The sequence below is a fragment of the Lytechinus variegatus genome, chromosome 11 (genome assembly GCF_018143015.1).
Source record: "Lytechinus variegatus isolate NC3 chromosome 11, Lvar_3.0, whole genome shotgun sequence".
Lineage (NCBI taxonomy): Eukaryota > Metazoa > Echinodermata > Echinoidea > Temnopleuroida > Toxopneustidae > Lytechinus > Lytechinus variegatus.
The window spans coordinates 35,624,578-35,641,031 of NC_054750.1; the positions used below are offsets into that span (position 1 = coordinate 35,624,578).

A 16,454-nucleotide genomic window follows, 5' to 3' on the forward strand; every position below is an offset into this window, starting at 1 on the left:
GATGATGATGATGAAAATTATCTTGGTGAAGATGATAGTGGTGGTGATGGTGGCGGTGATGATGATGATGATGATAATGATGGTGGTAGTGGTGATGAAGATGAGAATGAAGTTGGTGACGATGATATGATGATGATGACTAGATGTAATTTTGTTATTTTGTCTTTAAAAAAAATAACAGTGCAAAGGCGAAATCATTTAAAGGTTATTATGAAAATAGCAGAAAAAATAATTTGAAAAATTGTACGTATGCGTATGGAAAATCCATCCCCCACCAAAAAAAGAAAAAAAGTGAGATTTTGTTTTGTTATTTGTGACGGCGTAGGTCTTTGCGAGCAGCTATGGGATATAATTATGGGAAAAAAGTAAATGAAATGTCAAGAAATACATGATGATTTATTGTACATTCAGTATATCAGTAGATAACTTCATACTCGTTCCAAAAAAGAAAAAAGTGGGTATATTATGGACCATTAAAAATGGGCAGTTGCTCTATATATTATATTACATAGAATATATAGAGCAACTGCTCGTGTGTAGCGGTAAGTTATTTACCTGGGGAGTGTTTCATCAACATTTTGGTCCGACAAGTAGTCAGATCTGACATCTTTCTCTGACTCTGATTGGCTGTGAGGCACTGTTACTAAGGTAACTGTCCGACAAAATGGGACTTGTCGGATAAAACGTCCGACAAGTCCTTTCATGAAACGCTCCCCCGGGCTCCGTAACACAAAGGTTTGCGATGGATTGCAAATATGAAAGAAGCGCACTGATTGGTCCCTGGTCAGCATTTTAAACCAAATGCGCGTGTAACATTGATATTGATTGGTCAGTTCATTTAGCGATTGATCGCTAATCTTTGTGTTACGGAGCCCAGATCTACATAATTCATGCGGCGCACGGCGCGTGCGCAATGTTTAATAATTATTGCTGTGAATACAATGAATGTCATCAAAAACATAATCTCACAGATCAAATAATGCCAGCTCGACGCACAAAATCAGAAAAAAATTATATTTTCTGCCCTGATAATTTGATAACCCTAACCTAACCCAATTTCTAAGTATTTTTATCATAAACAGGATAACTATAGACAATGATTGAAATTAACTTTATATTCTTTTGCGAAAATGAATATGAAGGACAGCTTTTTGATAAAGAACACAGTTTTAGAGTGTTAGAGCGCGATTTATACCTACAACCGCTAAATCCTGTCACTGTCGGTATACATGAAGCAGTGATTCCATCAGCAAACAGACAGGCATTTGCCCAAACGGACAACATCTCAACCTCTGCTCATTTATTTTTGCACGGGCACATAAAATCTCGACGTAACCCATCACATTTCTCCCTATTTTCTCCTCCCTTTTATTTTCCATTAATTTTTCTTTCGTTCACTTTTTTCTGTCCTCTTTCCCCATAATTTTTTTTACCCATCACATTTCTCCCTATTTTCTCTTCCCTTTTATTTTCCATTAATTTTTCTTTCTTTCACTTTTTTTCTGTCCTCTTTTCCCTTCTATTTTTGTTCTCGTCTCACCGCTTTTCCTCATCCCCCGGCCTCCGACGCCCGTGCAGATTCGCAAACAATATCAAGAGTATGTCTACTAGCAAGGGCGGAAATCTCTCCCCAAAGGTAGGGGGACCAGGGGCTGGAAAATTTGACAAGTAAAAAACAAACAAACAAAAAAAGAAGGTTTATCACCCCCTAAAGAAGGTCATCTTGACCAAAAGAAATTTGACAAGCAAACAAGCAAAAAAAAAGGGGGGCATCCCAAAAGTAAGATCGTCTCTTCCAAAATACATGTTTTATTTCGATTTTGAATGAAATGACCAAAAATAGTAGGGGGACATTTCATAATGTGCCCCCTACTATTTTGGGTGAGGGGGACATGTCCCCCGGCCCTGGGATTTGCGCCCATGTGGGTGGGGTGTTGCGCCTCCCTATCGGGATCATATCACAGCGAGTATACAATCTTCCATATGGAAGAGTGTTTACTCGCTGTGATTTCGATCTCACACATACAAAAAAATAGAACAGCTACGCCTTGATCACAGGCCAAAATGCCTAACGATTTCTCCGCGGCATTAACAACTATCGTAAAGGGCGCTCCATTTATAAATAAAGATGGATGACTAGCTGTCTATGGTGACAAAATTTACCGCTACTATTTGCCAAGAATTGTGAGAAGTGGTCTGGAAATGCAACAAAAGAACCGGTGAGTACCGATTAAACATTATTATAGTATTCATACCTACATATTATATCAGTAGAATTTTTTTAAAAATCGCTAATATCACTTAGTTCTAAGCTAGGGCGGCCCAAACGCGCGTGAGTGGAGTCTCAGTTTATTAACACGGGTAAGTATTGCGGTGTCGCCTAGAGTGGCTTCAACTAGGGTTACCAAAAGGAAAATCTAAGTTTTTAAATCTATGTTAAAAAGCATTGAAAAGTACCTCACCTGAATCAGCATATTCAAAAACCCCAAGTGAATGACTTTTGGTATTCCAAAGAGATCTAAATATCTGTTAATCTGAGGCTAAATTAGGTCAGAATTGTGACAGTTTTTGCGTACAAAGTTTTAGTTGAAATTTCGTCGACACACATGCACAAAGCTCGGCATGAACGAGGGATTGTGGGCGTGTCCTTTCTCGCCTCGGCCCATTGTTACCCAAATAACGAAAGTACGTTCACCGTCCCAGTTAGTCTCGGATCCGAGCTTATACAAATAAACAATGATTAAAAAACAACCCAAAAAATAAAAAGAGAAAAGAAAAAATAAATGGCTCAAATGCAGTCGTTTGGTGACAGATAGTATGCTCTGACATCTTGCTGATATAAGGATTAGGCATGGCATAAGTTTTATGCTATGACAACAAAAGCCTTGGGGGGGGGGGGGCGAGGGCACTATGACTTTCAAAATAATTAATTCTTTAAACATCTATATCTAGACAAGGGAGGGTCCAGGATTTTCCGAAGAGGGGAGCACTATTATCTACGGCAGTCAAAACAATTTAGGGGGGGCACCAAAATTTTTGACAAAAAAAAGGTTATCAAAGGGGGGCCCGAAAAAAATTTAGCCAAAAAAAGTAACGTCCCCCCATAGGCAGCGGGGGGGGGGGGGTCGTGCCCCCTCCCCTCTAATTTTGAGGTGGGGGGACTATCGCCCCCCCCTAATTTTTTGTTAATAACCTTTTTTTTTTTGCTTGTCAATTTTTATTCCTGCGTGCCCCCTAAATTCCAGTGGACCCCCCCTAAAAAAATCATGTGTTTTCCCCTAAAATTTGTGCTGATAAACTTTTTTGGGGGAGGGGCTTGTCACAAAAGTTTGGTGGCCCCCCTCCCACAATTTTTGCTTTCCGCTCCCAATGGTCCCCACCTGAAATTGAGGGGGATAAGGCCTATGGAGGGCACATTTTCCCGATGCAAATTTGATATGCCTTAAAAAATGTTTTTACCAAAAATGGAAAGTCATTTCGTCCCTAAAAATTGACAAGCAAAAAATAGGGCCTATATATATATATATATATATATATCCTCACTTTCAAGGGGGGCATGCTTGGGTAAAAAGGGGATATTTATATAACAAATTACAATTTTGGCTCTCGATAATATTATGCCCCTTTGATCCACCAGTAATCTAAGGGGAATTTTTTGTTTATAGTTTTGATATGGCTACCTTCTCGGAGGGCGTCCTCGCCGCGGTAGCTGGATAGTGCTGCAAAAGAGTAGGCTTTATACTTCTTTTGCAGCATTAACTGACACTCCGAGACTTATAATTTTACCTTATACTTAAAAAATGGATGATACAAAATAAAACATAAACACTTGTTTTTAGAGTAAGTTGATGTCAAAATATATTCAGTCTGGGGCCATTGGCGTAGCTACGGTGGGCCTGGGGGCACCTGCCCCCCTGAGATTTGGTGTGCCCCCTCCCCAGGTGCCCCCCCCCCCAGAAAAAATTGGCAGAGAAAAAAAAGTAAAGAAAAAAGGGAGAAAGAAGAAAGACAAAAGAAAAAAGAGAAAAATATAAAGGAAGAAGACGAGTGAATGAAATAATGTGAGGGGAAGACTTGCAATTTAAAAAAAAAAATCTTTTCATGTTACTATATAAAATTTTTGCTGGCACTTCGCGCCATAATTGCCTGTTCGATGGGATTCATATCTTGGTCAATAGGCTGATGTGGAAGTCAATATGAAAAACATATTTTAGCTCGGACATCGAGCTTTCATTATTTTTTTTTTCATTTACAAATTTAATTGCTCTGTAAAACGTCCGTTTTATGGTCTACATTATCAGCATTTTAAGCTCACGCTGCATGGTCACATTGTTTGATTTGCCAAGTTCATATTGTCTACGTGTATTCCATAATGTTCTATTCAACAAATGTATTCAGAATGCCCAGATTTTAGGTCTAAATATAAAACATGCGCGATAGCGTGCATGTTCTTTATTTAAAATGTACTTAAATTATCCAGTTATACATCAGAATATCAATAATTGTCTGCTCACGCTTCACGATTGCATTATTAATGATACCCAATTGACTATATCCTATTTATGACTTACAAAATATGAATAGAGTGTCCCGCTTTTAGGTCTAGAATCTCAATTTTCTTTCTGTCGCGCTTCGCGCTCGCATCAATTGTTTAGTTAAATGCCTATCCCATTAATTAATACAAAAAGTGCTTAGAATGATCTCCTTTTTTAGGTTGGAATGTCAAAAATTTGCTCGCGCTTCGCGCTCGATTTATTGAAATATAAACCGTTTTCATGGGTAACTGTAAGCAGTCTTTAACAGGTCCCTTTTCGATAATGCTAGAACAGTTGATAAAAATTTCTGTTCAAGCTTGGGGGTACATACGAATCTTGTTCAGGATCACACATAACATTGCCCAGAAAATTAAATTTCAGGAAAAAATACATTAAAGTAAAAAAAAAAAATGTTATGTGATGCAAGCGCAAGGGCGAGCCAACTTTTTTTTACTCTTCTAAATAAAAAATGGAAAATTTAAATCAATTATTGTGACCATGAACAGGATCGTTGCTATAAAACAATTAATGCGAGCGCGAAGCCCGAGCGGAAAAAAAATCGATATTTAGACCTAAAAAATGGGACACTCTATTCATGTTTTGTACATCATGAAAAGGATGAGGGGTTCTTCCTACATTCAAAATGCGAGCACAAAGCACTAACATAATTTTGTTTTTTCTGAAACTGGATAATATTATTGAAATACTAACAAGTTGAGTATCTGGATAAACATGCGCGCCCGTGTTTCCGATTTAGGCCTACAATCTAGGCATTCTGAATATATATTTTAACATGAAAATCCAAGCGAGCACGAAGCGCAACCTTAAAATATTTGATATTCCAATCTGAAAAAAGGATAGATTTCAGATCAAGTACTTTGTGAGGTGGATTTGGATCGCACTTAATAAAGAGCTGATATAGATTTGACAAAGGACCGCACATGAAAGTGATGAATATTTTCCTATTCCTCTTGATAAGCGCGAGATGAAACAAAATGGACAATTTAACCATTAAAATTAATATCTGATCTATTAATGCCTAACGACTCACCTATTCAAGCACGTGCGCTCAATGCTAAAGGATAAGATTTTACAATCAGTCCTTAAGTTATATTTTGAGAAATTTATGGAATAGGGCCTTCACGAAGAGTGTAGGTAGTCCACAAATGAAATAATGCTAGGGCACAGCGTGAGCTAAAAATGTTAATACTCAGATCATAAAACGAATATTTTACAAAGCACTTTTTTATTGATTCGTGATACCTCGTTCACATTTTTTTCTAAGGCGAGTAGAAAACAGTTGTATTAAACATTTTGTGTGTGTGCCAGCTAAATATTGGTGGTTTCAATAAAAAAGAATGAAATGGCTGTTTCGACTCTCCGCACGGCCACCATACAAGCAAATAAGACCGAGGTATAAATAAAAAAAATAATAATGAAAGTTCAATGTCCTAGCTGCTGACCGTAGAGTATATGTTTTGTAATTTGACTGCAAAGCTTGAAATGTCAAGCTGATATAATATATCAGCTATTGAGCAATATGTACTCATCGAAAATGAGCAATGCGAGTGCGAAGCGCGAGCTAAAATTTCAATTTTGCATGTTTTTTTTAAATCATCAAAATCTCCCCTCCCTAATTTTATTCACCTTTCTCCCTCCCTTTCCCCTCTTCCTTTTCCCCTCTCTTTTCCTTCTGTTTCTTCTTCCTTTCTTAACTTTTTGGCCAACGGGGTGGGGGGTGACCGGCCCCCTGATCCCTTCTTTGGTAGCGATTGTGAAAGCATTTGAATTGTTCACCTCACAGTGCATGTTAAACGGGGAAAATAGGAAATGGCTAAATTTTGAAAATCATTAATGTGATGGAGCCCTTTTCAAGTTTATTTTCATCTATATACACCTTGACAGGGGCTGATCCACGATTTTCCACAGTGGAGGCATTCAATACAAAAAATAAACAAGACCTAGTATACTAGACCCACCCCCCTTTTAATAGGTGAAATTTTGCTAGGAAAAAAATCATTCCATACACAAAATTCCTGGGAAAAGTTGAAAAATAAGTCCTCACTTGAGAATGAACGACAAAATCCACTAACAAATATTTGATATATTACGGGAAGAGGCACCTTTATTTTCCCCCCTTTCCTTATTCCTCATCCATTCCATAGGCAGATCCAGGTGCCGGACCCAATTATGGGCGGCGGCACCCCCTCCTTCTGGCGATGCGAAAAATAAAGGTTAGATCGTGCTGTTTCGTTAAATAAAAAAAAATCAGTTTTTAACGGCGCCGATCGGGGAGAAAAATTGTACGAACCCCCCCATTAGTAAAATTTTGATCCACACTGGGTATTTGTCTGTCGTACCTCCGAGTAAATGAAACAAAAAATCAACAAATCACCGTTGCACTATATAGTACTAAAATTTTTGCGAGTCTTTATTTTTAAAAATATTTTTGTTTATTAATAGTGGAGGTTCGCATCCCGAGAATGTGAAATGAAAAAAAAAATGCACTGAATAGGAAACACTAAACGTCCTTTTCAATTCCAATTAACTCAAAGTCCTTCAAATAAAAAAAAAAGCATCATTTTTTTTACCTTAACTTGTTCATCACGAATACAATGAAGCCGATAATTATTTGCTTTGTTTTCGATTAATCTTTATATCATTAATTCACTTTAAATAAAATTCAAACATAAACAGGAAAATATCACAGAAAATAATATAAAAAATTAATTGCAGTTGTATAAAACATCAGAGAAAATAACATGACAGATAAATCTCGACAGGCACACTGTTCATTCAATCATAAAACAATCGCGCTGTTTCACTCTTAGTATACGCACAAGTCTATCAGTATTGTTTCATCTTCATATGTCCTCAATGGCAAGGACACCAGCATAATTCATTCACTTCAAATAAAATTCATACATACATATACTGGAAAATATCAAAGAAAATAATATAACAAATCAATTGCAGTTGTATAAAACATGGAAGAAAATAACATGGCAGATGAATTTTATCTCGACAGGCACACTAATTCATTCGATCATGAAACGATCGCGCTGTTTCACTCATTGTACACGCGCAACTCTACCTGAATTGTTTCATCTGTCCTCAGTGCGGCAAACACGAGCAGTGATGATAAGTGCACAAGTTGCAGTTGGACGTGCGCGGAGAATGAATTAAATTCGGCGGCTGAGTCAAGTCTACAAGTCACCAACGAACTTCACGATAGACCACGCCTACTTGCCGAGGCAACCAACGTTGATTGACGGCCCATTTGGTTTTTTGAGTAGTACGAAAAAGTGCAGGCATGTATAAACTTCATTTTAATTCATTCAATTTAATTTTAATTTCAATTCATTCAAAAAAAGCATTTTTCTTCTAATATAGATGTTTCCAACATATTCCATGTGTAAAACATAGTTTTTAAAACATTTATTGCTATATTTTTATAATAAACCACTTGTGCCTGTGCATCGATGCCAGGATTCTACAACTCGTTAGACCTTCATCCTTATAATCGTTGTAAGTGCATAATTTCTCGGCATAATCGTGATATAGTCCCCAAATCCAAAAGTGGGGATTATTAGAATCACACCTACCAGAATGCATGAAAATCACTTCCTTTCTCCAGAACACAGTCCCCAACTCTCGCACAGCTCTGTAGCAAAATGATAACACACACAAATGAAACACACTGTATATAAACACTAGGGTTCTCTCCCTATTATATACTCGTGATACAGTCCCCACTCAATGGGAAACCAAGTTTGATTTTCACGGCGGTGGGGACAGTTTCAACAGTATAGTATACTCGTGATACAATCCCCACGCTATGGGATACACAGTTTGTTTGGCATGCACGCAGTGGGGATAGCTCCAACAGTATCATACTCGTGATACCGTCCCCTCACAACATAAAATCGTGCTCGTTCAACAAGGGGATGGGGACAGTTTCCCGATGCAATGTGACAAGGATAAAGCATTTTAGGGTATGGCTGCGGAAGTTGGGGGGGGGGCTTCAGCCCCTACCTTTTTCCAAACATAAACGTGAAAATATGACCATAGGATTGTGATTTTATGTGCAGCTTCTCCCTTTTGTACCCACAAATGTAATGCACTTTACCCACGAATGTAATAATTTTTGATCGCCCATGCACACTAGATGTAATCCTTCTAAACTAAAATCCTATAGAACTTAACTTCCTTCATATAGCACAAAAGTGCAAAGTCTTTTTTCCAGACCCGGTTAATAATGTAAGTCCAAAGTCTTTTTTTCCAGACCTGGTTGTTTCCAAACTTATAATATAGGTTCAAAGTCTTTTTTTTCCAGACCCGGTTGATTAATAAATTATAATGTAAGCCCAAAGTCTTTTTTCCAGACCTGGTTGTTTAAAAAAATTATAGGTTCAAAGTCTTTTTTTTCCAGACCCAGTTTTACAAATCATTTCTTCAAGAGTAAAAAAGTAACAAAGATCCCCACTCTCTTATTAATATTAAATAACATGGAAATATAGCGTAGTCTTACATCCAGACCCAGATCTTTCAAATAAAAATGAATATACTACTACTAATAAATTAATATTATTCTGGAAAAAAAGACTTTGGACTTACATTATAATTTTTAATTAACCGGGTCTGGAAAAAAGACTTTGCACTTTTGTGCTATATGAAGGAAGTTCTATAGGATTTTAGTTTAGAATGGGCGATCAAAAATTATTACATTCGTGGGTAAAGTGCATTACATTTGAGGGTGCAAAAGGGAGAAGCTGCACATAAAATCACAATCCTATGGTCATATTTTCATGTTTACTTTTGGAAAAAGGGAGGGGCTGAAGCCCCCCCCCCCCAACTTCCGCAGCCATACCCTAAAATGCATCCTTGTCACATTGCATCGGGAAACTGTCCCCATCCCCTTGTTGAACGAGCACGATTTTATGTTGTGAGGGGACGGTATCACGAGTATGATACTGTTGGAGCTATCCCCACTGCGTGCATGCCAAACAAACTGTGTATTCCATAGCGTGGGGATTGTATCACGAGTATACTATACTGTTGAAACCGTCCCCACTGCGTACAAAGTGAACTGTGTATCCCATAGCGTGGGGACTGTATCACAAGTATACTATACTGTTGAAACTGTCCCCACCGCCGTGAAAATCAAACTTGGTTTCCCATTGAGTGGGGACTGTATGACGAGTATATAATAGGGAGAGAACCCTAGTGTTTATATACAGTGTGTTTCATTTGTGTGTGTTATCATTTTGCTACAGAGCTGTGCGAGAGTTGGGGTAGGCACGGCCGTAGTCACTAGATGGCACTGTAGCGGAAGTGCTCAAATTTGTACGTAAGTTTCGTCCGCTTGTCAATGAGTGAAATCGCATAGCGATGCGATATCGTCAAAATTAAGCCCCTGTCAGCGCGGATGAATATGATATTTTCTCTTTGTGATTGTCCTCCCGTGCGATTAAAAATATGTCATCGTAATGCATAGGACTTTCGCGAGCTACCGAAGTCATTTTCGTGCCCCAAATTCCATGAAATCTTCCAAAAATAACCATGAAAGTGTCGGTAAGTCAAAAGTGTCGTGAGTTGCTCTCAATTCTTACCTTATTTAGTTGTATTTCTTGCAAAATGGGTCTCGAAGGGTTCTGGATTTTCCGTTGATTGTGAAACTTGAATTGATTTCCTTTCTGTGTCTTGCAGTTAAATTGCAGCGCGGGGAATCGCAAGGGCTGTGGAAGCCCTTCTCAGTGAGGTTTACAAGCTGAGCTGCCCTTGAATTTGGTCGAATTTCGAGCCATTTTAATCGCGCGCACGGGATGATTAATTAACATAACAATTAGCAGATTAGAGATCAAGATTACGTCACGTACGTGCGTACGTGTGATACACAGAAATGAAATAGAACTTGAATCACACGGAATCACAGTCAAGAAATGCTTTGTTTTCTTTGTTTGCTAAATGATTTCCTGAATTTAAAATCATGAATAAACACCAGAGTAATGACATGAAGGAGATAATCATGGTCATATGATTATGAGGAATAAATAAATATTTTCTGAAAACGAGTGAATATGATGGGGCAATAATGTGCATGCACTGGAAAATGAACATTCACCTCACTGTCAGTGCCGTGGTGTCAGTCACTCAGACACACTCAGTGCTTTACTGCCTTTTACTGGCCTTTTCTTTGCACTGCCGCCGCCACTGGTTTTTCTTTTGCCAACTAGATTAAAACTCATTTATTAATATGTTTATTGCAATTTTTGAATAAATGGTAATACAAAGTGGAAAAAAAATGAAGATAAAAATAATTTGGACTAAAAACTTGTCATGCCATCACCCCCCCCCCCCCTCTAAAAAATACACACTATCTTGAATGACTCGTTAATTTAATTTGCATTGAAAAAATAAATAATTGTATTTATGCACTTTTTTATTTCTCATTCTTTCTGCCAGAATATGTGATGCCATCATGAATAACCTCACCACCAGCTCCTAAACATCTTGACAATTACTATCTACTGAGATATCTTGCCTTCTTGAGATTGGAAGTTTTAAGTTCAAGTCAGAGTGACCTAAGGCCCTACTAACAAGAAGAATCCAGATTTACATAAAAACAAATCCCACGAAAGATACAAACTGATTTTACTCTTAATGTGTAGTGTGTATGTGAGACACTGTGTTTGTGTTTATTTTGAGGAGGACCTCCTGTCTCTGATTTTATTATTTTATTGACTGAATGAATGATCAATACCTAAAAGTGAGAACTGATTTTTGAGGAGAGTACATTAGTGTATGATTTTGAGTGAATTTGATTTGAGTAACTGTTTTTCTTTATTATTTTTCTCATAATTATTATTTTGCCTTTTATTATATATTTTCAGTTATATATTGTCAGTTTAAGTTGAACTTCCAAATTTGATCAAAGTGTTCAATTCTTGGGATAGAATTTTATCAGGTAATAAAACTGAGTTTGATAAATCTAAAAAAGGACACTGAAAAAAATATGAACACTTGGAGATGCTCACTAAGAAGAGGAAAAAACATGAAAGGAAATGGAACTTAAGTGGATGTTATAGCATGCCTTTCGCAGATCTCCAAGCACCAGGAATCATAGGCGGCGGAAGTGGGGGGGGGAAGTATCCCCCTAAATTTGAGGTGGGGAGGGGACGATTCCATCCCCCTCAATTTTTTGTTGATAACCTTATTTTTAAATTTTTTTGGCTTGTCAATTTTCAATTTTGTTTCCTGTGTCCCCCCCAAGATATTATTTGGTCACTATCTTTTTTCTTTTTTTGGGGGGGTCAAAAGATTTTGGCGGTTCCCCCCTAAAATTGTTGGCTTCTCCCACCAATGCCAGGAAAGTTGATATTCAACTGAGAGTTGCTGAAGTGGAATCTCCGTTTGTCTGTGAACTTGTTATAGAGAATGATTATTCCAGGACAAGTTAGATGATATTACCCAGCCCATAGCATACATCCCAATAATGGAATGGAGGCAATATACCCCTGTAATACATGAAGTATCATATTATCTTTAGGTTGGTTTGGAAAGTAAGTCCTCTGGTCAATATTAATGTCTGCCCAACAAAATGGTACTATCTGGCAATTTGGTGGTTCAATCACAAGCAGAAAAAGTTTAGTAAATTGACACTAGTAAGACAATTAAACAAATATAATACAGCCAAACTGTCTGACCCCTTACTTGACTACTGACTTAACTAATTATTGAAAAATGACAAGGGATGCTTAGGCCCTTTGTAACCATTTCATTGGGCAGACTGAAGCAGATGACTAGAATTCATACTTTCATGAAGATGAAGGAACATCAAAATGATTATTACAATTTAGCAAATATGAATTTATAACACTGTCATGGTTATAAAAAATAATGAATTTCTATCAAGTAAAATGACAATACAATGTAAGACATAACTGCAATAAAGTAATTTCATTTCCAAAAGATATCTTCCATAATTTAATAACCAAATTTCTCAAGATAATATTTCTTCTGCACAAAGTGTATGAAATGCTCAGTGTAAATCATGCTGTTTATAAATCTCTAGGAATTTTTTTTTCAAAATGAAAATACATGTAAACTTAATCAAAACCAGGGGTGGTGGATCCAGGATTTATCCTGGGGGGGGGGCACATTTTCAGGATGAAAATTTGTCAAGCAAAAAAGGGCCTTACGGGGGGGGGGGCATTCTTTGATGAAAATTGCATATTTTCTTTACATCTTGACTGTAGCTCTCAAAGGGGGGTGGGGGTTGAGCTAGATGTGCCCTCCCCCAGATCCACCAGTGATAAAAATCAACATTTATGAAAGATTGCATACCTTATATTCTGAATTGGTAAATTCAATGCATATGTCTACAAAATGAAACTGACATGTTTGGATAAATTGCTTATTTCTGTTTCAATAAAGAATTCATCAATAACAGCTTAGAGTTATTGAGAAAACATCAAGAAAAAATAATATTCTGATATGCAAAAACTATATCTATTTTATATATGCTTTTTTTTTCCAAAAATTTAATCCTTGACATGGGGGGGGGCTGGTTTAGTAGTCAAATTCACCCCCCCCCCCCCCCCCCCGTTAAGTAAAATGCGTTATCAAAATAAGATTATGCTATCATTTATAAATTACTGCATTTTGGAGCCAATTAAAATTCAAAATGAATCATAGAGGGCAGTGCCACACCTTATTCACTGAAATTAAGGAGGGGCATGCACAGCTAAAAACCTATCAGCAGGGGCAATAATTTTTACTACAATGTTAGATATCCTAAAAAAAATCCTGAAAACACATAATTAAAATGAAATTAAACTCCCAGGAAGTGCCCCTGTATACTATTACAGCCCTTGACCTGTATATTCTCAAGGGGTTCAATAATTCCTTCTCTTCCCTCGTAGAGTCGGTTCGGGTGCGAATGTGTCTGAAAAAAATAAGTAAAAAAGGATCATTAGTAAAAATTGTAGAGAGAACAGAACATATCATTTTTAAAAAATTTAGCAAGCAAAAACAAAGATTGATCTGGCATTGGAAAATAAAAGGAAATTAATTAACACCGCCCCCCCCCCCCCCCCCCCCCCCCCGCTTCAACATTTTTTTGTTGTTTGCTTCTGCTTACAACTTTATAAATTTACCCGATACACCTTTCAAAACTTTTGGCTCCATTATCATGATTATGCCACTGTTCAAGTATTATTTATTTGGAAACCAATGCTAAAACTATAAGGTGAAATGAAATTATATAAAGACAAAAATATATTTCACAAAGTATAAAATCATAATGATGTAGGTCATGTTGAAATTAGACCCTGGACTCAAAATTAGATCAAGTGTAGTGTAGACCAAATGTAAATTAGACAAAGTGTAGACCAAATGGCAATTAGAATTTTTTTTTAAACCAAATGGGTCAAGCCCATTTGGTATATGTATAAAGACTAAATTATATGTATATAAGTTAAAAAAAATATAATTAAGTAGCCTAGGTTGTGCTGAAATTAGACCAACTGGACATTTCACAAAATGAGAATTAGACCAAGTGTAGACCAAATGGGTTTAGCCCATTCGGCATTAGACTAAATGAGAAGTGGGCAAATTGCATGTGAACCAAATGAATATACATATTTACAATGTGGAACTGCATGATATAAAGCCAATTTTATGTACCAGTATTTGACAAAGTAAAAAAATATATAATTATGTAGGTTATGCTGAAATTAGACCAACTGGACATTTCACTAAATGAGAATTAGACCAAGTGTAGACCAAATGGCAATTTAGTAAGCCCATTTGGCATTAGACCAAATGACAAGTGGGCAAACTGTATGTAGACCAAATGAAAATACACCAGAAAACACATTTCACAAGTTGGGACTGATATAGAAAGCCTAGAAAGCCGTAGCAGACGACGGAGATGGGTACATGATCTGCGTCCGCAAAAAACGCGCGCGCATCTATGTACTAACATGAAAAACAGCATATGGGACAATCTGACTAAAAATCGCACATGCGGGGCTATTTGAGAGTCACAGCAGAGGACGGTTAGCAGACGCCGACAGGCGCGCGCATTTAGCGAGCACATCGTGATCGTTTAAACTATCGATAGTAAGGACAGTGCATTAGGAGGTGCCGTGGCCGAGTGGTCTAAGGCGCCTGGCTATACATGAAAAGTCCGGGGTTCGATCCCGGCCGCGGCACCTATGCCCGTGAGCAAAGCAATGCTCTTTTATCTTGCTTTCAAATAAATGGAAATGCTATATGCATTAATTGTAACTAGGTGTGCACTTGTTAAAAAAAAAAAAAAAAAAAAAAAAAAAACAGGGACCCGCGATGTCTATGGCTTTTTCGACCCATGTTGGTGCTATGAAATTGCTCTTTTTTGCAGTTTAAATGAATTTTACGTAAGTTTTAAGTGGTTTCACATGACAAATTAGATATTAAGAAATTTTTTGATATCATTCTTGGGGACAACAAACACATTTTGAAATTCTTGTTGTCCTGCCTAGTTGGGGACTGTGTTCTGGAGAAAGGAAGTGATTTTCATGCGTTCTGGTAGGTGTGATTCTAATAATCCCCACTTTTGGATTTGGGGACTATATCATGATTATGCCTAATTTCTCTTTTCACAATTTATCTTTCTAGATATTTTGACCATAATCTACCCTTGTCCCGTACACGGTAAGCTCCTGGGCGCCGGACCGCGAAGCGGTTCGGCGCTCCCTGGGTTAGTAGTGGAGTAGAGCCTGCACGAACTTTGCCCGAGCGCAAGGTACCGTATAGGGCCAGAGAGAGAGCTTTCTTCTGCACAAAGTGTATGAAATGCTCAGTGTAAACCAAACTGACATGTTTGGATAAATTGCTTATTGTGGAGAAAGGAAGTGATTTTCATGCGTTCTGGTAGGTGTGATTCTAATAATCCCCACTTTTGGATTTGGGGACTATATCATGATTATGCCTAATTTCTCTTTTCACAATTTATCTTTCTAGATATTTTGACCATAATCTACCCTTGTCCCGTACACGGTAAGCTCCTGGGCGCCGGACCGCGAAGCGGTTCGGCGCTCCCTGGGTTAGTAGTGGAGTAGAGCCTGCACGAACTTTGCCCGAGCGCAAGGTACCGTATAGGGCCAGAGAGAGAGCTCCGCTCCGGCGGGGCCGGAGCTCCCCTGCCCTGGGTTAGCTCTGCCCTATGGCTATAGGCAATGCCAATGCAATAAATGGCCGTCATAAAAAACAGTCGTTGTTTTTGTGGTCTGCGCTGTTTCCAGGACTGTTTTCAGAAGAAGAATGCTAAATTTAATTTACATCACAAATCCAACAAATATTAAGTATACTCACGTGTCGTGTGGAAGCTGCCATGTTGATGTTTACAACCTAATGTCCACGTGATCGTGATCGAATGCTCGACTCGACTAGCTAGCTATACCTACCGGTATTTTTTTTTTTGCATGATGTCATATCATATCACTAGCGACGATTAGAAAAACTGCCACGCCCACTCGACTCAAATAATGCAGGCGCGTGGCGGAGGGGGGGGGGGGGGGCAGGCAAATGAGAACTTAAAACTTTCGCAGGCTACCCCCCCCCCCGTCTTGGTGGATTTTACCGGGAAAATAAAATTTAAAAAACGGGGGGGGGGGAGAAAGAAAGAAAGGAAGAAACATGTGGAGTACCACAGGGTAGTTTATTAGGTCCTCTTCTTTTTATTACATATATTAATGACATTAAAAAAAGTTCTAATTTACTAACATTTGTATTGTTTGCTGACGATTCGAACATTTTCTTTTCTCATGATAACCTAAACCAACTTGTAAGAATTGTAAACTCAGAACTTATACATGTCACTGACTGGATTAAAGCGAATAAACTATCACTTAACTTACAAAAGACGAATTTTAT

At 37.8% G+C, this 16,454-nt stretch overlaps 1 protein-coding gene across 1 annotated transcript in view; it reads right to left on the reverse strand.

Annotated features, from left to right (window-relative positions):
- The window catches only part of LOC121423439 (uroporphyrinogen decarboxylase-like), a 42,772-nt gene extending 26,792 nt beyond the window's left edge, over positions 1-15,980 (reverse strand). The window contains exon 1 of the mRNA XM_041618778.1: positions 15,894-15,980. Coding sequence (XP_041474712.1) covers positions 15,894-15,914 — 21 coding nt within the window. The 5' untranslated portion in view covers positions 15,915-15,980. The remainder of the gene's footprint in view (positions 1-15,893) is intronic.
- Between the last annotated feature and the right edge of the window lie 474 nt (positions 15,981-16,454).